The sequence below is a fragment of the Mastigoproctus giganteus genome, chromosome 5 (genome assembly GCF_048544385.1).
Source record: "Mastigoproctus giganteus isolate SK-2022 chromosome 5, ASM4854438v1, whole genome shotgun sequence".
In the NCBI taxonomy this organism is placed as follows: Eukaryota; Metazoa; Arthropoda; class Arachnida; order Uropygi; family Thelyphonidae; genus Mastigoproctus; species Mastigoproctus giganteus.
This window is the reverse complement of record NC_143579.1, coordinates 115,574,502-115,598,238: the sequence shown is the minus strand read 5'-3', so window position 1 is coordinate 115,598,238 and position 23,737 is coordinate 115,574,502. Positions and strand designations below refer to the sequence as shown.

The following is a 23,737-nucleotide window of genomic DNA, read 5'->3' as shown; positions in this document are numbered from 1 at the left end:
CTTTATCAACACTTTAGCGAAACTGGTGATAGCACTGGTGGGATAAGTTTTTTAGCTAGCAAAGGTGCTGGTTTGAAAGATTTGTTGGAAATTTCTAATAAATATTGCATTTAATATTAAATTGTTTCTTATTTTCATTTCGATGCCATATGCTTGCTAGGTAAGTTGTATTAGTCATTTCACTATGTACTGTCTATGTACATAGTCATATTATGAAGGTACATATAATACATACATAGACAAAATTTTAGACTAGTTTTTCTTATATATTTCATACTTTAGAACGGAACCCCTTTACTACTATGGGAGCCATTACTCAGTATTCGCATTTTCGGTATTTCTCAGGAACGTAACCCCCAATATCCTGAAAGAGGCCTCTGAGGTCGGGAAAACTCATGTCTAAAAAATATATAAATTCATACACCGACCATTGAATAAAATTTAAAATTTAATATGACTACAATCTTTACACAAAAAATATTTACAATAAATTATTGCGGAATGCTAAAAACTGTAATAAAAGATCATTTACAATAAAATTTGCTAAAATATAAAACATTAAAAGTGCTAAAAAACCTGGAGCTTTCGGGGGTGTCAGCTCCCTTCTTCAACAGTGACATGACTTCCTGCAACATCTCCTTAAAACCTCCTAGGTTTTTTAGCGCTTTTAATGTTTTATATTTTAGCAAATTTTATTGTAAATGATCTTTTATTACAGTTTTTAGCATTCCGCAATAGTTTATTGTATATATTTTTTGTGTAAAGATTGTAGTCATATTAAATTTTATTCAATGGTCGGTGTATGAATTTATATATTTTTTAGACAACGTAACCCCCGCATTCGCGGGGGTTTACTGTACTTAGTTCCTGTATCATCGAATAATGAATATTATCTGGTCCTACAGCACTGCGTCTAGATGTTGATAAGGCTCTATGCAGTTCATGGATGGTAAAAGGTAAGTTGTATTAGTCATCTCCTTTTGAAGAAAAGTTTAACTTTTGTTTTTCTGAATTTGTTTTGAATCTTTTGAAGGTCGGTGTATAACTTTCTGTTGCTGATGTTTTGGCAAAGGTTTCTCCTAGTATATTGGAAATTCCAGCAGGATTATTTACATTCTGCCCTCTCCATTCCATGATAGGCAGAGGTGTCGTTTGATATTTGCCACTAATTTACTGATTGCTTTCCAAATTTTATGTGCAGGAGTTGCTTGATTGATAGTTGAAGTGAAGCAGATCTAAGCAGCCTTTTTATTGCAGCATCTAGCATATCTTGCTCTAGCACACTTATATTGAATGAGATTGGCTGTAGTTGGACTCTGGCAAAAAATATTCCAAGCTTTGCTCTTTTTTAGCCACAAGGCATTCGTCACTCCACCAGATTTTTGGGAGTATTGATAATTTTGAAGAGGATTTCAGTATGGTTTTTTCTGCTGCATGTTATATCGTTTTTGTGACATAGTCAACTGCATTATCAGTTGTGGATTTTTGGATTATTTCAGGGTGAAGTTTAGTTAATTTTTTATAGGTCTGCCAATTTGCTTTATCAGTGAACCACTGTGGAATTTTAATAGGATGATGAGAAGGCTTATTTAGTAATTCAATTGTTATAGGGAAATGATCACTATGTAGTGGATCATTGTTTATCATCCACTTAAGAGTAGGATATAAGGTGGCTGAAAGATGGACAAGTCTATTGCAGTACTTGTTCCTGATGGAAGGTGAATGTATGTAAGTGAACCATCATTTAGAAAGAGGTTGTTATTGTCTAGGCACTGTTCAATTAGTTTTCCTCTTTGATCGATGTTGTTGTTACCCCCATAGAGTGTGATGACCGTTTAAGTCTCCCAGAATGAGGAAAGGTGTGCGGAGTTGAACTATAAGATTGTTTAGCTTGGTGGGATGTATAAGGAGCAGACTGTCATATGGATGTCAGTAGCCACACAGACTGCTATTGCCTCGAGGGGAGTATTCAGTAAGACCTGTTTGGTAGGAATATGTGGGTTTGCTAAAACAGCTACACCATCATGGGTAATATTCTGATTGGTTCTGTCTTTTCTAAAAATATTATACTGAAACAGTTTTGGCATATTTTGGGGTTTTAGATACGTCTCTTGAAGGCAGAGACATATTGGTGAGTATTTAGAAGTAAGATTGTATAGGTCATCAGTACTGGCACAGAATCGATGACAATTTCACTGTATTATTCTGTTCATTACTTATCTCTTGTTAGATTTTCTGAACGTTTTCTTGTTGCTGAGGTTTTTTGCTTTTCACTCTTATTTTTATCTTTTTTTGGGAAGGAAGGCCTTTCTGTGTCCATGTCTTCTTCAACAAAAATTTGTTGTACAGGGTCATCTGCTGGTTTTTCTTGGGTGTCCATTTCTTGTTGATGACTAGAAGTTAGGGAGATGTTTTTCTTTGCGCCCTTGATCTGGGGTGTGGAGGTTTTCAAGTGGTATGGAAATTGATGTATTGACTGCTTGGGTTTGAGTTGCACTGTACAGTGATTTTATGTAGTTCGAGAAAGAATCTTTTGGGGGTACTGCTAGTTCAGTTTGTGATGCAGTTGATTGGAATTTTTTTGGTGGCTTGGGCTTACATAGGTCTGTTTGCAAGAGTTGATGGTGAGATGGTTCTCTTTGCTTCTTGATAAGAAACATTATGGTTGGTTTTATATTTTAGGATATGTTTCTCACTTTTCCAGCGCTCACGTATTCTAGCATAAGTGGGATGATCTTTTTTGCAATTTGGACATACTGGTTGAGGAGCATTACAGTTTTTGGAATCATATTCTGCTGAACAACATTTTGCGCAAGTAGGGGTTCCCCGGCAAGCTGTCTGGGAATGTCCATACTTCTGACATTGGAAACACCGTAGCGGGTTTTGGGATCAGATTGCCATCTCTTCTGGTGGAGATTCTCTTGACTTGAATAACCTCTTGTTCTTTGAGTTCTTCTAGCATCTGTTCTTCAGATACATCTAGTAAGTCTCAGTCTGAGATCAGTCCTTTAGAGGTGTTCAGTGATCTTTGGGGCATTAGTGTTACTGGTAGTCCTGCAAAGAAATTAATTCTCAGAAGTCACTCAATGTTTGGAATTAGAGGTCTCAATGAGAATGTTTCCTGACATGAGTCTTTTTACGGATTTTGGAGATCCAGCTCTACTTTTCAATTCCTTTTGGACTCTAAATGATGAAAATTTGCCAACTGCATTCTCACAAGTTGAGTGGATGATCAAAAAAGTTGGAATTGGGTAGGTCTCTGGCTCAGTCTTTTGGCACTTTACAGTTCCTGCTGTGGAATTATCCTTCTTTTCAGATATTTGGGTTGCGTCCGTCAGCCCAGATAAGTAGTCTGAGTTTGACTTACCCGTGATATGCTCTTTTTGGCCATGGGAGATTGTCTTTTTCTCTTGGGTTACAAGCCCCGCCACATGGAGGCAAAAGCAGTGCCACCTAATGACCCAAGTGAAGAAGAGGGTTAACATTAACTAAAAATAAAAGAGGGATTAAAGGAAGGTGGCTTTCCTTACTAGATTATAGTATTTGAATATATCTAATTATAATACTCCGGAGTTATCGGACTTGCAAAACTCAGGAGAAACGTATTTACAGTTAAGCATACTAGATAATCATGCTGTGGTCACTAATATTGCTTGGCACTCAGGGTCCTTTCTTGTAGAATCTGGCTCGAAGTTATTTTATGTGGAAAGACAACGGTTCATCCCATATATGATTCCAACTTTGATTTATCTGTGTCACTGACAGAAAGTCAAAATATTCTGCTCAATGTGTTGCAGATTTGCTGGCAGACTGGTGGTGTTGCAGCCTCTCCCAGATCTTGAAGGAGGAGTCAAAAGTTGAAAGATGAGCATGTCAGGGTGGAAGGAACTGCCTCGGGTCAGTGCCATCTGTCAGGTGTTTTCCCAATGTGGCTCAAAGACTGATGTCATGTGGGGTGGTAAGGGAGAGATTTTAATTCAAAAGCATACTACAATGATAACTGCTTATGTCAAAGAGAAAGAGATGTCTGGTTTAATTCAACATAAAGGCATAAGACAGAAGCTGTACAAAATGTTCCAGTGGCACTAGAAGTGTAAACCTGGGAACCTTAATTGGGTTTAAAACAAAGAAGAGCTCCGCAGAAATTAAGTAGGGTACAGCGAGCTGCACCTCACAAGGTTAACAAAAGGTGTGGAGAATGTTGAGCTGATGAATATTTTATAGAAATGTTAGCTTCATGGCAATAAGTCCCAGGAATTTCATAAAACATCTCAGTGGTAGCTTCTTTACATGGTATTTTTTACCACATAAGCAAGCATTAATCATTTCTTCCAGGACCTTGGCCAGACAGCCTGCTGGGCAATGGGATGATAGTTACTTGGATTTTTAGGATCCTTTCCTGGCTTTGGAAAGGCAAGGACAATTACCTTTTTAAAAGGAATCTGGAAGTTCTTTGCCAAAAAAAATTGTATTAAACATCTCCACCACAATCTAAGAATCATCTTTTAATTCTATTTAATAGAATTTTGTATGCTGCACTCAATTCCCTTCCCTTTCTCTTCCATCATGCAGTATGATTGACGACTTTTGAGGTTATGATGAACGTCGAGGCGAGATCCAATATTCTTTACATTTTGAGGGTACAGCTCTAAAACGGTGTTCACAGGCCAGCCGCTAGTTAGTACACCGGACCGAACCTATTGGTAACTCTCTAGAAGGCTTCCGGATCAGCTAGTGTATAATCTTGCTACCTCTACTCTGCCAGATAGTGAATAGAGGGAGTCCGAGTAGTGTGTATGCGGGGAGCATTGTCGAGGCCACGTTATGTCAAGGATCTGGGTATATTCTTACCACGTGTACACCATATCCAAAAATTTCATTACTTCATACATCATGTCACACCCACTTTTTCTTACTATTGAAAACACCATGAATTGTCAAACTAATAGAGCAAGCTTATCTGCTAAAAGAAATAAACCTCCCAAGCACTTCCTAATTCATTTCACAAATATACGTGGTCCCAATTCTAATCTCAACAATGTCCATTTCCACTTCCAGTCTGCCAAACCCCATATACATTTTCTGACAGAATCTCAGTTATCGGTTGATTCAACTACTGCTCATCTCAGATGCCCAAATTATTCGCTGTATGATTCCTTTCGCCTCAAAGGTGGTACTTGTGCATATGTCCATTCTGATATTCGCTGTCAGAGACTTGGCAATTTGGAATCTCCTCTCTTTGATCTTGTCTGGCTTAAAATCTCTCTACCTCATTGTGTCAAATTCATCTGTTGTCTCTACCGTTCTCCCAACTCCACTAATCACTTGGAGCTCTTTGACTTCCTCTCTTTGCAACTTGACTTTCTCCAGTCCAACTTTCCTAACAGTGAGGTAATTTTCCTTGGTGATTTTAATGTTCACAACTCCAGCTGGCTTCCGTTTTCTAGTCACACCGACCCAACAGGTCGAGATGCTGAGGTTTTTGCAATTACTAATGACCTAGCACAGATTGTTCATTTACCTACAAGAATACCGGACAATCCTAATCATACAGCCAATACGCTTGATCTTTTTCTCACAAACAACCCTTCTAAGTACACGGTCGAAGTGAGAGGTCCTTTAGGCACTTCAGATCACAACTTGGTGATTGTCTCTTCTCCAATGGAACCTTTATCTCATGGCTATTCCCAACCTCGTGTTGTTGGGCATTACAAGAATGCAAAATGGGATGATCTGCGAGACTTCTTTTCTTCTTTTCCTTGGTCGGATTACTGTTTCAAAACTTCTGATGTCAACGTTTGCTCAGATTGTGTCAGTGAAATTATTCTTGCAGGAATAGAATCCTTTATCCCACACTCCACTTTAAAATCTCGTCCTTTATCTAAACCTTGGTTTTCCAATAAATGTGCTAAGACTGTCCAAGAGAAGAATGTTGCATATCGTAATTGGCTTGTTTCTAATTCTTCAGTTTCATTTTCTGCCTACACCAAAGCTCACAACAACTGTAAAGCAGTTATTAATCAGTCCAAACTAGAGTTTGAACAGGCTAAGATTAGAAAACTTGCTTCTTGCCCTAATGGTAGCCGAGCATTCTGGTCTCTTGCCAAAGCTATTGGCCGCAACTTTTGCCCATCTCTGCTCCCACCTCTGTTCAAACCAGATGGTTCTGTTGTCACTTCAGCCAAGGATAAAGCTGACCTGCTAGCATCCCATTTTTCTTCCAGCTCATGTATTAATGATCTTGGTAAAACACCTCCCACCATTCCCAACACACTCCATTCAATGGATCCTGTGGTCTTCCGTCAAAAGGATATCAGAAGGATTTTGATGAATCTTGATGCTAAGAAAGCTCCAGGTCCTGATGGTATTTCTCCACTTGTTCTCAAAACCTGCGCTCCTGAACTTACTCCTATTTTTGGCACCTCCGTAGCCAGGTGGGAAGGAGCAACAGTGCGTAGCACACGCTTCTTGATTAGACTGGGGTTCGAGCCCGTCACCACCAAATATGGAGGATGCGGAAAGGTCAGGGAATGACCACCGCATATCCTGGAGCAATATGGCCTTAGTTGCTAATGCTCCTAAAAACCAAATATCAAACAAACAAACTCCTATTCTTTGCCGCCTTTTTTTCACTTTCTTATTCCAAAGGTGTTTTTCCTTCTGCTTCAAAATTTGCTCATATCCAGCCAGTTCCTATAAAGGGTGACAAATCCCTCCCATCCAATTATCGTCCCGTTGCAATTACTTCTACTCTTTCTAAAGTAATGGAGAAATCAATTAACTGCCAACTCTTAAACTACCTAAAAACCTTCTGTCTGATCAACAATCGCCAGTATGGATTCCGTCAGTGTCAATCCACTGGTGATATTCTGGCTTACGTTACCCATTTATGGACTAATTCAATGAAAAGGTTCGGTGAAACACAAGTAGTTTCTCTTGACATCTCAAAGGCTTTTGATCGTGTTTGGCATAAAGGTCTTCTAAACAAGCTTCCATCTTATGGTTTGCCAACTGTTTTTAGTAATTGGTTATCCACTGAGGGTGATGGTAGATGGCTCTCTGTCTTCTAACTTCTCCACTAATGCCGGTGTCCCCCAAGGTTCAGTTCTTTCCCCCACTCTTTTCCTCTTGTATATTAATGACCTTCTTCCATTGACTGGCAATCCTATCTATAGTTTTGCCGATGATAGCACATTGCATTCCACCTTCCATTTTGAGAAACCTTGTCCTGCTCAATCAGCTTCAACTTCTCGAAAATCTGCTACCAATTCCTTAAATGCCGATCTTCAGGTAATTCTCCAGTGGGGCAAAGACAACTTAGTTCATTTCAACCCTTCTAAAACTCAGTCTTGTCTTATATCTAGCAAAAAGGATTCTTCTGCTCCTATGCTTATCTTTAGGGACACTCCGATTTCTAGGCAAAATGATATATCTCTTTTGGGGATTACCCTGATTTCTAATCTCTCTTGGCACAAGCACATTACAAATATTGCTTCCTCTGCATCTAAAAAACTTGGTTTTCTCTTTCGCTCTCAGCGTTACTTTTTTTCCAAACAGCTGCTCACTCTGTATAAATCGCAAATCTGTCCTGCCATGGAATATTGTTCCCACATCTGGGGTGGTGCCCCCAAAACCTCTCTCAGGCTTCTTGATTCCATTCAGAAGAGGGCAGTTAGGTTAATTAATGATTCATCTCTAACAGAGTCTCTCCACTCGCTTTCTCATAGACTTACTGTTTCTGCTGCATGCCTCTTCTACAGATACTTCCATGGTACTGTTCTTCTGAATTGGCTTCTATAATTCCCGCTCTCTCTTTCAAAACAGTCCGAACACGTGCCGCCACCAGCCAACGTCCATTTACTGTCCAACTTCAAACCCACAGAACCAACTTTTCATCTTCCTCATTTATTCATTCAACTGCCGTTTTCTGGAACAACCTTCCTTCATACGTATTTCCTGAAAATTACAATCTACAGAAGTTCAAGTCCAATGTCAACAAATGTCCAACCCAAGCACGGTACTAAGTACTATAGGTTCTAATACCTCTCGTGTTTGGGGTTCACATAAAAAAAAAAAAAAAATTCTTCCTATATAAAGGGCTTATTATATAGTTCAAGGCACTTTGAGGAAACGTTTAATGTATATTCCTTACTTTCTTTTAGAGCCAGTTCCTTGGGAGAATGATGTAATAGCAGACATTTTCACACATTTCCCCAGAGTTGCAGAACTGCAGTCAGAATGGATGTTCAGTTCTGCAACTGGACATCCATTCTGCTCTAAGATCATTGAAAGGCAAGGCAGGTTATTTTCCTTTCATTTTTCAGATCTTATCCTAGACCACTTTTGAGCTGGTAGACTGGGTTGTGGATAGAGTAAAACTGATCCAAGATACTCTTTGACTCTGACATAAAATATCGTGAGCTTTGGAATATGCACATTTAAAGGATATTAAATTTTCTTGGATCAGCAGAAATATACCCAATTTCTTGCTGATCTCCACCTGATCTCCTGATCAGGTACATCCTGATCTCCACACCAAGGTTTTGGGAATGGTGAAAAGTCTGTGAATGTTTTCAGAAATGCACCTGCTGCTGCTGCACGGACAATACCTTCTATAACAGGGGTGGTCAAACCATGGCTCGCAAGCCACATGCAGCTCTTTGACATATGTGCGGCCCGCAGAAATGTTGGCTGAGCTCCTTTTTGCATTACAAGTCATATAAAAGGTAAATAAAAAATTTCAAGCTTTATAATTATTTACTGAGTATAAACTGAGAGCCCACTGGATTAAAATGTGTTTAATGTTCATGGTGAGTAAATATATTTAGGAATTTAAATCCTAATTTTAATGCTAGAATTGAGTCAGGGATTAAAGAAATTTTGGAATAGCAAGGATTACACAGAGGAATTGTGCTAGAGAATCAGTAGTCGTACAAGAAGGTGCTCACAATGTTAGTTTTAGTGGACATGGCTTGCAATCGCGTGATTGTGGAGTTTGTGGCTGTGTTGTACTGGCAGTAAAATTAGCGGGGTATTAGTGTGATACTGAGTGCTATATATTTTGGTTGTATTGCATGTGTTTGAGCTTATTGTTTCTTTTCACTTTAATTTTTTTAGAAGTGTCTATGAAAATTTTGTGAAGGAAGATAGCATCATCAAATTGTAAGAAGCGAAAGTATGAAGATGAAAACAAAAATTTGAACAGACTTTCATCCCTTGTCGTGGAAGTTGATAACCTAAATAAGTTTAAGGCTCAGCTGGACAGGTATTTCAAACGAACAGAGGGGTGAAGTGGAAGTGAGTTTTTTTTTTTTTGGCTGATGCTGCATAAGCTTGCTTTCTTGCATCAAATGCCTCTACTAATGCTAATGCTAAAAACAAGTAATTAGTTTGAATAAATTTAAGGAAACATTAGGTAAATTATTAGAGGGGATGGGACAAGATAACGAGTTTTTTTTTTTTTTTTTTTTTGGCTAATGCTGTATAAGCTTGCTTGCTTCCTTCCACCATTACTACTAATACTAAAATAAAAATTTACATCAAATATAAATACAACAGTTCAAGCACCATAATGATATTTCCGGTACAATAATCCGGTACTATTCTCATTTTCATACTGAAACAAGAGTTTCACTATGGAAACAAGATCCCCCCCCCCCCATAAGGTACATAATATATTTTATTAGATGTATAATAGAACATTTCCAAGATTCTTTACCTTAAGGAAAACAACAAATCTGTAAGCCCTTAATTTAGTAAGTTCTTCTATGATGTCATTCATCTGATCACACTGTGGTGCCCATTCTGCCCAGAAGTGTGCAACAATGAGCTCTCTAGATAGAAAGAGTGGGAAGGGAATATAAATATATAAAAAATAATGCATTACAAAAAACATCCTTTAATTTGTCTTTCTAGAATTAACATACCCAAATACCATTTTAATGTAAACATATTCAGCATTAATAATGTAATTTATTTATTATGGAACTACAAAACAATGTTTTTTTTCATGTATGTATGCTTGCATGTATATACAGTATTTAGTTGGCTTGTTTTTATTTAAACATTTCAAAAAGTGAATCTTCAATATGTACACATATTTAAATTAGCTGTAATTGTGATTTCCTGCAACTATGCTCAAACTTATTGTGAAAATTGCACTACATGTAGAAAAAACATGAGAAGTGAAAATAACAATAGCTATAATAATTTACAGTAATAAGTTATCATAACACGTCAACAAAACTCCCCAAAATGCAAGTAAAATGTATGTTACATCCACACAAAATAGCAAAGTGGCGTGTTCTGTGAACTCTGGGATTCCAAGAATGTTCAGTAATGTTTTACTGAAAATGTGTGGGTCCACTAGGTTTTTCAGGACCTCAATCTTCATAATAACAGGTAACACTACCATTTCAGATTTCCAAGTGGCAGCCTTATCTGTTATTACTGAAAGAATTAAAATTTCTTCCAGTATACAAATTTTGGCAACACCTTTGCTTACACATTCAAACTGGTAGTATTATTAATAACACTGGGTTTATTTCTCATGTGCAAGGTCTAAAAATAATACACATTCCTAGTATACTAGAGATAACTGCCAAAGTGCGAATTAATCCTTTGTTGGATGCATCAGCAAAACAAACAGTTGGTCGCAATATATCTTTCAGATACATACTAGGTTTCATATTGAAAAATTAAAGACTATGTTTAAAAATCAACCTAGTTCATTCATAAATAACATATACAATAGTTTCAAATGTTTATACATTAAGAAATTATTTTTACATAAATTTTTTTATATAAAATATTTTTATATAAAAATTATTTTATCTTGTTTGTGGAACATTGCTTTTTTAAAGCATGATGCACAAATAACTTCTGAGTGCAGAAATGAATTGTAAGCAGAGGTATTGCTTACAATTTATGCAAGAATACGTTGTCAGTCTGGTTCTCTTTGTTGCTGGCCAACAATTAGTGCACAACTTGCGATTGCTCTCCCATTCTGCACTTGGAGAAGGCTCAGTACTCTGTAACCTTGGTTGAAGGGAAGTTACATCTTGAGGGACAAGGACAAAGCTCCCTCCGATGAGGTTCCTCGGCCACTAATTCTGCAGAAAGTTGCTTGAGGAAGAGTCTGTGGCTCTTCACTTCTTTTTCATTTCCCATGTAGTTCACTTGTGCATTGATTCCACTAATGCTTAACATGGCGTAGAATATCACCATCGGCAACAAGCTCGCACCACATTGTAAGTCACACACATCTGATTCACAGTATTTACTCCAGACTAGGTTGCATTATAAAATGTTACAATTTCTGGTTTCAGTTTCTCTAAACTGAAACCAGAAATCTATTTCACGGTCAATGGCATCATCATCAAAAATCAAGATGGCATTCTTTGATTTCTTTGGTATATAAGAAACAACTGTTGCCTCTTCCCTAAAGCCAAACAAAATCAATTTTTCAAGTCGGTTCTTGGCTGACACAAGTTCTACTGGGAATTGTGATTTGTTCTTTTTTATCGTTCCAACATAATATAGTTTCCTTTTTCTGAGTTCCAAAACTAAATTGAATTGACAACCGTAAACCAATTATTTGCTGTAATGTTCCATCCAGTCCCATGGATAGGTTCTTCCAGTCTTACATCAGCTGGTCTATTGGTGATTTGGTAAGGACCTTCGGGTTGCTTCCCTGCATATATTTCAAGATTGTAAGAGTACAGCACCCTAGCATTTACTAAGGCATATGTTTTGAGTCCATATTTGTTGGGCTTTGAAGTATATACCGTTTGAAACCACATTTTCCTCTGAAGGCCTCTAATTTCTCATCAGTAGTTACATTCTGACCTGGAGAGTAACAAGTCTTGCACTTTTCCGCAAATTCTGTGAAAATCCCCCTTATGGGGGCGAGGTGATCTTGTTTTCTTCTCTCATCCCTAGTTTCTTGATCATTGAATCTTATACATCTGATGAGGAACTTGAAGCATCTCTGGCTCATTACTAAGCAAAATTTTTCAATGCCATTTCCATTGGAAGAGTTCCCACTAACTCTTCTAATCTCAGTTTGTTACTCCCAAGTTGTTGTTTTTGGTTTTTAGGAGCATTAGCAACTAAAGCCATATTGCTCCGGGATATGCAGTAGTCATTCCCTGACCTTTCCGCATCTTCCGTATTTGGTGGTGACGGGCTCGAACCCCAGTCTAATCAAGAAGCATGTGATACACACTACTGCTCCTTCCCACCTGGCTACGGAGGCTCCCATTACTCCGAAGTGCTCCAGCTAAATAAAGAAGGCCAATGAAAGCTTTTATCTCGATTTTGTCTGAATTTGGCATCTTTCACGGCTGATGAATATAGTGATTTGTGTATTCAACAATTTCATCTAAAATTTTGTTGTAATAAGGCAGTTCCATGCTTCAGAGGGCGGGCTCGGTGTTTCTTGCATGACGAATATACCCAGGCAATTTTGTTAGATTTTGAGATCTGAACCGAATTTTTGTTGATCTCTTTCCTTTCCTCCACTTTAAAAATTTATTATAATGTAGGGCTAAGGTAAAGAAAGCCAACATGAGAAAATGATGAGAAACGTTGGATAACTTATGCGGAAAATTAGTTTCCCAACACCGGACTCTAGACTAGCTGTTATCGGTCTGGAGCCGAAATCGAGAAGGATAGACTGAATGACAGGTAGGCGTGGCAAACGATGAAATGATTGGTGGTGGGTGCGACCAGAGGACAAGCTACTGTGTAGTCATTGGTTGGCATTATAATGTGTATTCATGAGTAAAGAATGGTGCATAATAGTTTTGTAATGAACAGTAAACAGGTAATAGTAGTGATGAATCTTTTAAAGATGGAAGAAATTTGTATGGAAAATAAAACATTGGTTGATTTTTTGATGAAAACTAAATTAATAAAAGTTTCATTCTGTTCATTTTTATGTTCTTCATTATGTTTTTTCTCATTATCAAAAGCAGATTTTTGGAGTTCATGAGTGTTTTTACTATACTGTTGATTTAAGTTTGGTTACAAAAAAATGAAAAGGTTTCTTTACTTTTCGTTATGTTTCATGACTTATATTTAGTGACCTAACCTTAAACGTTAGATCAGGAAATAATATAAGAAAAGAAAGATTCTATACATACATATATATAGTGAATAGCTGTTGAAGTGTTGATTGACGTTATGATACGTGTGTATCCGCACGAGTGTCTTCAAAAATAAAAGTATCTTAATAAAAAAATATTTTGTTGATAAACAATACGCGCTAGTCCACATGATTCTAAAGAAAAAAGGTTAGCTTACCCCCTTCCATTTCAGGAGAGGTTCAAGCTCCCATGGGATTCAAGTGGAGGTAACATGACCTTTTTTCACCATTAGGGCACATTATTGAACAAGAGAATAAAAATACAGTCATAAAAAATTTATTTTTTTATGAATGTATTTCTAAATATGACTGATTCTAAACAAAAAAGGTTAGGTTATTCCCTTCACTTTGGGAAGGATTCAAGCTCCCATGGGATTCAAGAGGAGGTAACCTGACCCTTTTTTCACCATTATGGAAAGCATTCATTAGGGCAAGTTACCATTAGTGCTTCTGAGTGTTACTAAAATTATACTAAACCGATGTTATTGTGTGTTGTGTTTGTGCACCAATCGGCACATCGTTTACCACGCATACCTGTCATTCAATATATCGTTCTCGACTTTGCTCCAGACCGATAACACCTACCGTCTGTTTACCAAGTGAGCAGCGCTAGAGAGTGCCATATTGGGAAACTAATTTTCCGTGTAAGTTATCTGATGCTTCTCGTCGTTCTCGTGTTGGCTTTCTTTACCTTTGCCTAATGCAGTATTTATCCCAATGGCCACCTACGCCACCAGTGCCTGGTTTAACAGGGCATTAATTGTTAGAATTAGAAACAAGTATTCTTTGCAGAGAACAATTTTATTATCAATACTTAGAGCATGTCATACAGTGTCGACCCCTGCCTTACAAGTCTCTGTTGGACTTTTGCCCTTAGACCTACATTTGATCTTTAAAGGATTGTCTTACAGGCTAAAGAAGCAAATCCCAACAGAGTTTATGGGAATCACTACTGACTGTCATGTGCAAAAAAAAAAGAATCTGGAATGAACTGTTAAGTGAGTGGCAGACCTGCTGGGACAACTTCTTTAGGATTGGTGACAAGATGCTTCTTCCAGGAAGTGACTTTCCTTTACAATAAAAAAGTACAGTCATGACTTTCCATCAATCCACACACATTAGAAACAACTTACTAGCTGTCTAACAACTAGCAAGTGAAATCTTTTCCTGCTTTCAAAGGGCTAAGACAACAGTGGTGCTGGTGCCAGCAGCTGAAGAAAGTATTTTCTAAAAATATCCAATTACAGAATTTTAACAATGTACTTTGTTATTTGTTATTGTTATTTGGTTTTTTTTAGGAGCATTAGCAACTAAGGCCATATTGTTCCAGGAATATGCAGTGGTCATTCCCTGACCTTTTGAGCATTCTCCATATTTGGTGGCGACGGGCTCGAACCCCGGTCTAATCAAGAAGCGTGTGCTATGCACTGCTGCTCCTTCCCACCTGGCCACGGAGGCACCCAATGTACTTTGTGCTTGGTTATTTAGTTGTTTTTAACTTAATGTAATAGATGTAATTTGATCCAGCAACACTACTGGATAATTTATTCTGAAATTCCAGGAGTTGAAAATGATATAAGTAGTACTAATTATGTGGGAGTACAGTAATATCATAGTAGAGAAATTACTTTTATGTTGTTCTGTATGACTTAATGAGTTTAAAGACTGGCAGATATGGCTAATGCATTCTGCCATTTCTACCAAGGGGCAACTCCCATCCATCCCAAATTAGTATCAGCACTGGGGATTGCACATATTTGCTTTTTTTAGTGCTTGAATTTCTCCATGACTATTAGGACCATTGTGTCCTTGTTAATGGTTGAAGCAAAGGCTGATTCAGGAGTATGCCTTTCTTCATTTTTGACAGCTCTGATTTCAAAACTTCTATAGCTACTCATAGGGCATTTTCAAAACATATTCCATGTTCTTTTTCTTGTTTAGTATGTTTTCCTGGCAAAGATATTCTAATTGCATCAACAGCAGCTTCTAAAATTTTGGTAGTAATATGCTGAATTAAATTTGGCATCATCTGTGGGCTGTGATTGGACTATATGATAAAATTGAATGAGAGTGACATATTCATTCCAGTCTCCCCTGTGAAATTTCCATATGAGGTACTGAATGGGACATCATTCCCATACAGCACCTTCTAATCCTCTGCAAGCATGGCACAAGTTGCAAGCTTCCAGAGGATCAGAAGGTGGTCACTGTTTAGTGGGTCGTCAAGTATCAACTACCCCAAACTAGAATATATGGTAAGAGAACAAATTGATAGGTCTATGGTGGTCATGGATCCTGTAGGTAAATAAATATAGGTATGCTCACCCAGTGGTCAACAGCATAAGATGTTAAGCATCAGGGATTCTTTAGCTTACCTCTCTTGTCAATGGTTGGAGATACCCAGTGGTGAGTTATAATGGGCTCGCGAGAGCCCATTGTTATTTTCCTTGAAAATTTGGGAGCCCATTGTTGGTATGATCATTTATTTTACAAATGAAATCCTGGATGCAATTATTGAGTATCCAGCACCGAAACTTAAGTGGGGGCGAGCGGGGCCCCATTCCCAGTATTTTAATGGGCAATCAATCATTCATGTATTTTTAAAATTGCTTCATTTTTGATTTAATTCTTAAAATTCCTCTTGGTAATTACATTTAAAATACAGAAGTTTCCATTGAACAAAGAAAATTTCCATGTAACAAATGGTTAGGAGAGAAATTTGTATGCATTGTTCTCCCCTCTGGCCTTTAGCCAATTTAGGTAATTAGAAAGCGCGAATTAAGGGTGAAAGGTACCGTTTCACAATGTTAGTGGTGTCCGTAAAACCTATGCAGTCCCATACCGAGAAGTCACGCAGGCCAATATGCTTTTCATAGCCAGTCAGAGGATTAAGAAGATTCCCGACATGGATAATAGCCTCTGGTCAAGCTGTGTTGTGGTTCCCCTTTACTCCGACAAACAAGCGCATGTTTTTCGGAGAAGTGAGTGATCCACGCCTTCCAGTAAATTTCTCCTGTCTATGTTTACGTGGTCACAAGCTGAATATCCATGCGATTCCGACATTTTGCACAATATTCGAAGAACTAGTGAAAGTAGCAACGTGGGGGGGGGATTAAGGCAACTAAGATATTATATAAACTTTACGAAGATGAAATGTTAGCAGATTTTGAAATTTTGTTGAAGCTTTTACTGTATAGAAAATGTTCGAAAATATAATGGCATAGGGGCAATAATTAAAAAAAAAAAAAACCCTGTATGCATTATATTGCCCACAGAGTAGTACTCTGGGATATTACCAATCTCCAAAAAACCACCGTGAATTAAAGATGATTGCTAAAGAACTTGATGTGGAAACTATAAAGATCGTTCGTGTGTTCGGGCTATGGTGAGCAGCCTGTACCTTGCAGATGGTAATTGCGGGTTAAGGGAATTATCCTGCATTGTGCAAACATTTTGAATCAAAAGTTAAATATTCCGGATTATTAAATCGACTTTTAAATCTGGAATTTCTTAACCATTTAGCACTAATGATCAACATCCTGTAGGAGCTCTCTTACTTTGCAGAAGCTTTACAGATTCACTATGGTAAAAGCAGATAAATTAATTATTCGAACGATCAATGTTATTGCTAATTTGAAAAATTTTGAAGGAAATTATGAAGTTAAAATTGAGAGCATGTTGAAGTGGAAAGAATTTGAAGGAATCAAAATCGAAAGTAAGAACAGTAAAATTAACTCGTGACAAGTTATTAAATGCATTGTTTTATACTTAAAGGATAAGTTATTAGGTAATCCTGCACTTTAGTGTCGTGAGTCGATCAGCCATCGAGTCACCGCAGCTCGGAACTGTCGTGAATCTTATTATGACGAGCAGTTCCGACTTGACTGAGCATGTGTAACACTCACTCTACCTCCCGGTTGCTGCTGGGAATTTTCATGGAGCATGTGCGACACTCACTGTACACTGGCAATGTACTACGTACTCGCAGTATTTTTTTTTTTTTTTTGTCGTTTTCAGAAAGAATAAAAAATTTTCTGACTACATAAAAAATTTGATTTTAAAAGTGATAGTATTTAGACAGCTATAAAACTATAAAGGAAATAAGTGATTATTGTTAATTTTTAATTATTATTTTCAAGTAATGTTTTGTTTTGCCTGAAAATAATAATATGAATATATTTTGTGATTATTTGTACACATCGCACAGTTACCAATTAACGTAAAAGACATTTTCCTTTCAATCGTAAGGTCCCGTGGGCGACACTTACATTTCTGTCATAAGGTCCTTCTGAGTGAAAAAAACACTTAATAACTTTATACTTAAATTTAATGGGTATGCAGCAGTGGTGTAGCTGCCATGTAGGCAGGCAAGGCAATTGCCTCCAGGCCCTCTCCTCTTTGGCTGTCTCCTCTTTTTGCAATTTTCATTAATTAAGTAGGGGCCTGAACATGTTCTTTGCCTCTGGGCCCAAAAATGGGTAGCTCCGTCAGGCATCGCCTGAGCTTCCTGACGGAGAACAAAAAAAAAAAAAAAAAGCAGAAAGCATTATCGAGGGAGATAGCTGAAAGATGTGGGTAAAAAGGCATCAACTGTGAACACTGTATTTTCTTCGATTTAAACGTTTGGATTAACACACTGCTGTTTTTCCCTAGGCTAGTGGAGAAAAGCAAAGCAGAGAATAACGATACCTTCTTTGCCTTTATCAATTTAGAAAAGGCTCCGTTTAGAAAGACTCCGTTCCAAGAAAGGAATTATGCCAAGATATTTCAGTTGATCCAGCGCTTGTGGACCTGATTAATTCAACGTTTCCCAAAAACGTTTTTAGTCACGGAACACTTTTCATCTCTCTTTCTTTTCTTTTTCATCTCACTCTCATTTCTTTTTGCTATTTACAAAACACTTACGACACACAAGTTTAGTGGAAGCCAAAGAAGACCCCAGGGCTCACATCTAGTATGGGCTTGGAAACCCAGGGTCCTGAGCCGGATATCATCATTCTTTTCTTTTTTTGCTTTCTTCTTCTTCTTCCTTCCTTTCTTTTTATCCCTATCTTACAGCTATCTCCCTCACTAATGCTGTCTGTGTTTTTTTTTTTTTTTTGTTTTCCATCAGGAAGCTCAGGCCATCCCTGACGGAGAACAACCAGAGTACCGTGGACAGCCTGGCTCATCTCCCAGCAGGGGTGGCAGACAACGTGGAGTTCCACTGGGGGCTCTGAAAATAATAATTAAAAATTAACAATAATTACTTATTTCCTTTATAGTTTTATAGCTGTCTACTTTCATTTTTAAAATCAAATTTTTTATGTAGTCAGAAAATTGTTTTTTATTCTTTCGGAAAACGAAAAAAAAAAAAAAAAAAATACTGTGAGTACGTAGTACATTGCCAGTGAGTGTTGCGCATGCTCAGTCAAGTCGGAACTGCCCGTCATAATACGATTCATGACAGTTCCGAGCGGCGGTGACTGGATGGCTGACCATGACTCACGACACTAAAGTGCAGGATTACTGTTATTAATGCAATAGAGTGATTTTAAATTAAATAAAGAAAATAATGATACCACTGAAAGAAATTTTAAACATACGCTACCAGAAAGCACGGAATATGAAAGAACTTTCGTATCGGTGGCAAGATGGTGAAAACTGAATATTTCTGATAAAAGGTTTTCTGATAAAATATGAAATAAAAATTAATGATTTTAGAGATTTTGTCGAAGACAATTTATCTTTAAAATCGAGTGAAATTCCCTTTTCAATTAAGAAGGCCAGAAATATCTTTGAAACCATTGTGATTAGCAGTGCTGAAGCTGAGCGAGCTTTCAGAGTAACGAATAATATTGTGTGAATAAACGAATGAATAATATTGTGACAATTAAACACGTTGCAGATTATGATGACCATAGTAGTACATTGCCAGTAAGTGTTGCGCATGCTCAGTCAAGTCGGAACTGCCCGTCATAATACAATTCATGACAGTTCTGAGCTGTGGTGACTGGATGGCTGACCATGACTCACGACACTAAAGTGCAGGATTACTGTTATTAATGCAATAGAGTGATTTTAAATTAAATAAAGAAAATAATGATACCACTGAAAGAAATTTTAAACATATGCTACCAGAAAGAACTTTCGTATCGGTGGCAAGATGGTGAAAACCGAATATTTCTGATAAAAGGTTTTCTGATAAAATATGAAATAAAAATTAATGATTTTAGAGATTTTGTCGAAGACAATTTATCTTTAAAATCGAGTGAAATTCCCTTTCCAATTAAGAAGGCCAGAAATATCTTTGAAACCATTGTGATTAGCAGTGCTGAAGCTGAGCGAGCTTTCAGAGTAATGAATAATATTGTGTGAATAAATGAATGAATAATATTGTGACAATTAAACATGTTGCAGATTATGATGACCATACATCTAAATGGGAAAACCACTGCTTCAATTTGATCCGGATCGTTATGTCAAATCATTCCTCCGTAATAATAGCTCAGCTATTGAGCAAAGAAGATCGAAAACAAATATTAATAAAGAAGTAAATTGCATATGGCAATTTTTAAAATAAATTTTTCTTGAATATTTGTGTAATCTTTTCCATGTAATCTGTGATTTTTGTGTACCTTTTCTAGAACAGTTTGTTTTTTTATGTAACATTTGTTTTTATATTCTAGAATGTTTTGTGATAATTCATTATTTGTGATATGGGAAATATTTTCATGTTATTTTTTATTCGCAATATTAAAATTTTATCATGAAAAAAATGTATCCATTATATTTCCCTAGTTTTAAAAAAAAAGAATAAAAAGGTCGCACGTCTGCCAAGTACATAGATGGTTTTATGTGAAACATGGTTTGCGTTTCTTTTAGATATTTTGATTTGTATATATTGATTACGAAAATAAAGGAGATTTTGTTTTGTAAATATTTTATTGATCATTCACAAATTTTCATAATTTCTGGAAGACAATATACATAGTGTGCATAGTATTAGGGTCAGGTGCCACCTGTGGTTTCCCACATCTGCGCCATATGTTCGCTATGAAGGAATATGGTACTACTGTAAATGCCAGAAAAGTGTTGTGTCGTATATGACATATTGCATTAGGTTCTGTTGTGTGTCCTGGCATTTGGCCACAGAGCCCCTGGTGGGATTCCACGTTGCCCGCACACACCACTAGGAGGTAGCCAGGCTGCCCATTATACTCTGGCTTGTCTCCGCCAAGGTCGCCAGAGCTTCCTGGATGGAGACAAAAAAAAACGGTAGAGTCGGGGAAGTACAGAGTGTACGCAAGAAAGGAGGGTATAGCTAGAAATATGGAGAATGTAGGCGACGGCATCCTCCAAGTTATTAATGGAGCAATAAGCACCATCGGGTGAAAGGGGAACCTGGAAAGGAGGATAAATAAGACACAGCAAGAGAGCTGCATGTAAGTTGCCACTGAGGAATCAGGTGGCCTGTACGGCAGTGGATCCTATCCAGGTTAAGATCGGTTGGTCAGCTAGATAAGGATCAGATGTTTGGGTTGTTCTTATTTTGTGTTGGCAATAGGGTACTCTGTCTTGTGAAGAGGGCTTGTGCAAACTTGGTAAACTTTTAACTAAAGTAAGAGACATATACTTCCTACTGGAAAAAATATCTAAATGTCGGGGCACCTAACAATGGAATGTTAGCTGAACAGTTGCATATGCAAAAATGCGAGACGAAATAAGAAATTGTTGACAAAAATCTTTGTATTATTGCAGTCATATGACAAATACTTGCAATCGTACTTACTGCAGTAGTAACTGAAGAAAGTATGATTGTAACGTCATACTATTCAAAAATTTCAAATCAGAACTCGAGATATCGTACTGGTCACGAAAAATGTGTCATGTGCTCTAATCATAGTACTAGTGAGTGCTCCAAACAGACTAGTGGTCTGAGCGTGGGAAGTGCCTCTGGCAGACGCCCCCCCCTCGAGCCCATTGTTAAAATATTCACAGCTCACCACCGGAGATACCCATAGCAAATGATGAGCACTGAAATCCCCTAGTAAGCAAAAGAGAGATGGCTGCAGAACTATCACACTTCCCAGGTTGTTTGAGGAGCCTGAATAATTAGGGAGATATATAAAAGCTATTATAACAATGATATCAATTGTAATGTGAAACACCACTACTCCCAAAGGTCTGAAGAGGAACGTGTTGGGATGAAATATTATTTCTAACAAGAACTGCTACTATTCTCAAGTGGTGATAATTCAATATTTCTATCTCATCTAAAGATGTTATAATTTTTAACAGTAGCAGATGCTTGAAGTTAAATCTCTTGTAAGCATACACTTGCTGGAGCACAGCAAGTGTATATCAATCAATAAAATCATGTAAGTTATCAGTTGCACAGAAAAGCTCCTAGAATTCCACTAAATTGAATATTCTTTCCATTATTTGTTTTTATGAATTTATCTTGAATCTGACTTTTCTTTTAGAGGTATGCTTCCTTCAGTACAGGTACCACCCAATGATATTTTATTCTGGTATTACTCTTTCCCATATGGAGTGCCTTAAATATGCCAAAATTAACCCTCAATTGTCACTTCTCTGCCCATCTATCTGATTTTTGTTACTGAAATAGTACCCTGATTCCTGTATTAGCTTATTATTATTATTGTCTTAAACAAAAAGATCAAAAACTAGCTCCTCAGCATTGGATTTTCAAGCATTTCTCTACAGAAATGCATGCCTTTTTCGTCCTCCACTACTTTCCTGACTCCTGTTACTAACAACCCTCTGAACTTGGCATCATTAATAAATTTCTTATGCCTTCATTAATATCATTAATAAATACTGAAAATGGTAAGGGGCTCAGCAACAAATCCTTAGTGACTTCACTAATAACATTAGTCAAAAAAAGAGCAGTGTACATTAATAAACCACTCAAACATAACTTTACCCTGGCAGAAATTTACAATAATAACACAATGCTCCAATTTGTACAGCTCTTTTCGTGGTCTTTCAAATTAATTTTTGCATCCAATTAGCATTAGTAGAGACATATGATGCAAGAAAGCAAGCCGATAAAGCATCAGTCAAAAAAAAAAAAAAAAAAAAAACAAAACACTTCCCATTTCACCCATCCATTCACTCCAAATGTTTGTCTAGTTCTGCCTTGAATTCATTTAAGCTGTAAACTTCTACAATGCCATATGGAAGTTTGTTCCAACAATCAACCACACACGTTGGCTAAAGGCAAACTTCCACACATCTATTCTACAACAGTCTTTCTCCAATTTGAATTTGTCCCCTCAGGCTATTAATCTGGGCAAGAGGAAAAATCCCATCAGCATTTAACTTGCTCAAACCATTCAAGGCCTTATACACCTCAATCAGATCACCTTACAGGTGCCTACTCACCAGACACTGCAATTTGCAAATCTTAAGCCTTTCTTCGTAAGAGCAACCCTTTGCTCCATTCACTAATCTTGTTGCCCTTCTCTGTACTCGTTCCAGCAGCTCTACATCCTTCTTAAAATGAGGCCTCCGGACCTGTATACAGTACTCAAAGTGTGGCCTGATCATTGCCTTAATCGAGGGGATAATCACATCCTTATCTCTGCTAGAAAAATTCCTGTATATCATTGAAAAGACACCTCACTTGCAGACTGTCTACACTGCTCAGAAAACTTCATCTCTAACTGCACAATTACCACCAGGTCCTTTTCATTCTCTACCACCTTGAGTGTAGTACCACACAGTTGATGCGTTACTCTGGTGTTACTGCTACCCATATGCAGTACTTTACATTTAGTTAAACTTCAGTCGCCACCTCTCAGCCCATCTGCTCAACATTTCTAGATCCTCTTGCAGTAGTGTACCGTCATTAGTGTCATTAACAACCCTGCCAATCTTCGTATCATCTGCAAACTTAGACATTAAGCCCGATATACATTCATCAATAATAAATACAGAAAACAACAATAGTCCAAAAATAACAGTAGTCCATGAATAACAATGTCCATTGATTACCACTCTTTGTCTTCTCCCACTCAACCATCCCTTTATCCATAGCAGCATTTTGCCCTTAATGCCATACTGCTCCACTTTGTATAATAGTCTTCCATGTGCAACAGTATCAAAAACTTTCCTAAGATCCTAATATTAAAATTATTTTTTGCATCCAATTCCTTTGTGACCACATCATAGTATCCAATCAAATTGGTCAGACAAGACTTCCCCTTAACAAATCCATGCTGTGTCCGAACTATAACCGAAGTTTTGTCTAGATGATCCTGCAGTGCTTCTTTAGCCAGTGCCTCCATTAATTACCACAGAACAGAAGTTAAACTAACAGGACTGTAATTACTCGGGTCTCCCTTTTATCCTCCTTTGTGAATTGGGGTGACATTTGCACATTTCCAGTCCATGGGTATCTCCTGAGTCCAATAAAGCTCTCTTAATTATGGCTAAGGGTTTGCTTACTTTCTTTGCCACCTGCTTTAATATAACTGGATAGATCCCATGCACCCCATGTGCCTTTTTTGTTTATCTTTAACAATTTCTCCTCCACTTTACTCTCAGTTATTAAAAAATCATTTAACTCTCACTACCAAAGTT

At 37.4% G+C, this 23,737-nt stretch overlaps 1 protein-coding gene across 1 annotated transcript in view; it reads right to left on the bottom strand.

Moving 5' to 3' along the window:
* The window catches only part of Grx3 (Glutaredoxin 3), a 238,271-nt gene that overhangs the window by 201,499 nt on the left and 13,035 nt on the right, over positions 1 to 23,737 (bottom strand). Inside the window, exon 2 of the mRNA XM_090373419.1 lies at positions 9,719 to 9,833. Within this exon, the coding sequence (XP_090229545.1) occupies positions 9,719 to 9,833 (115 nt within the window). The remainder of the gene's footprint in view (positions 1 to 9,718; positions 9,834 to 23,737) is intronic.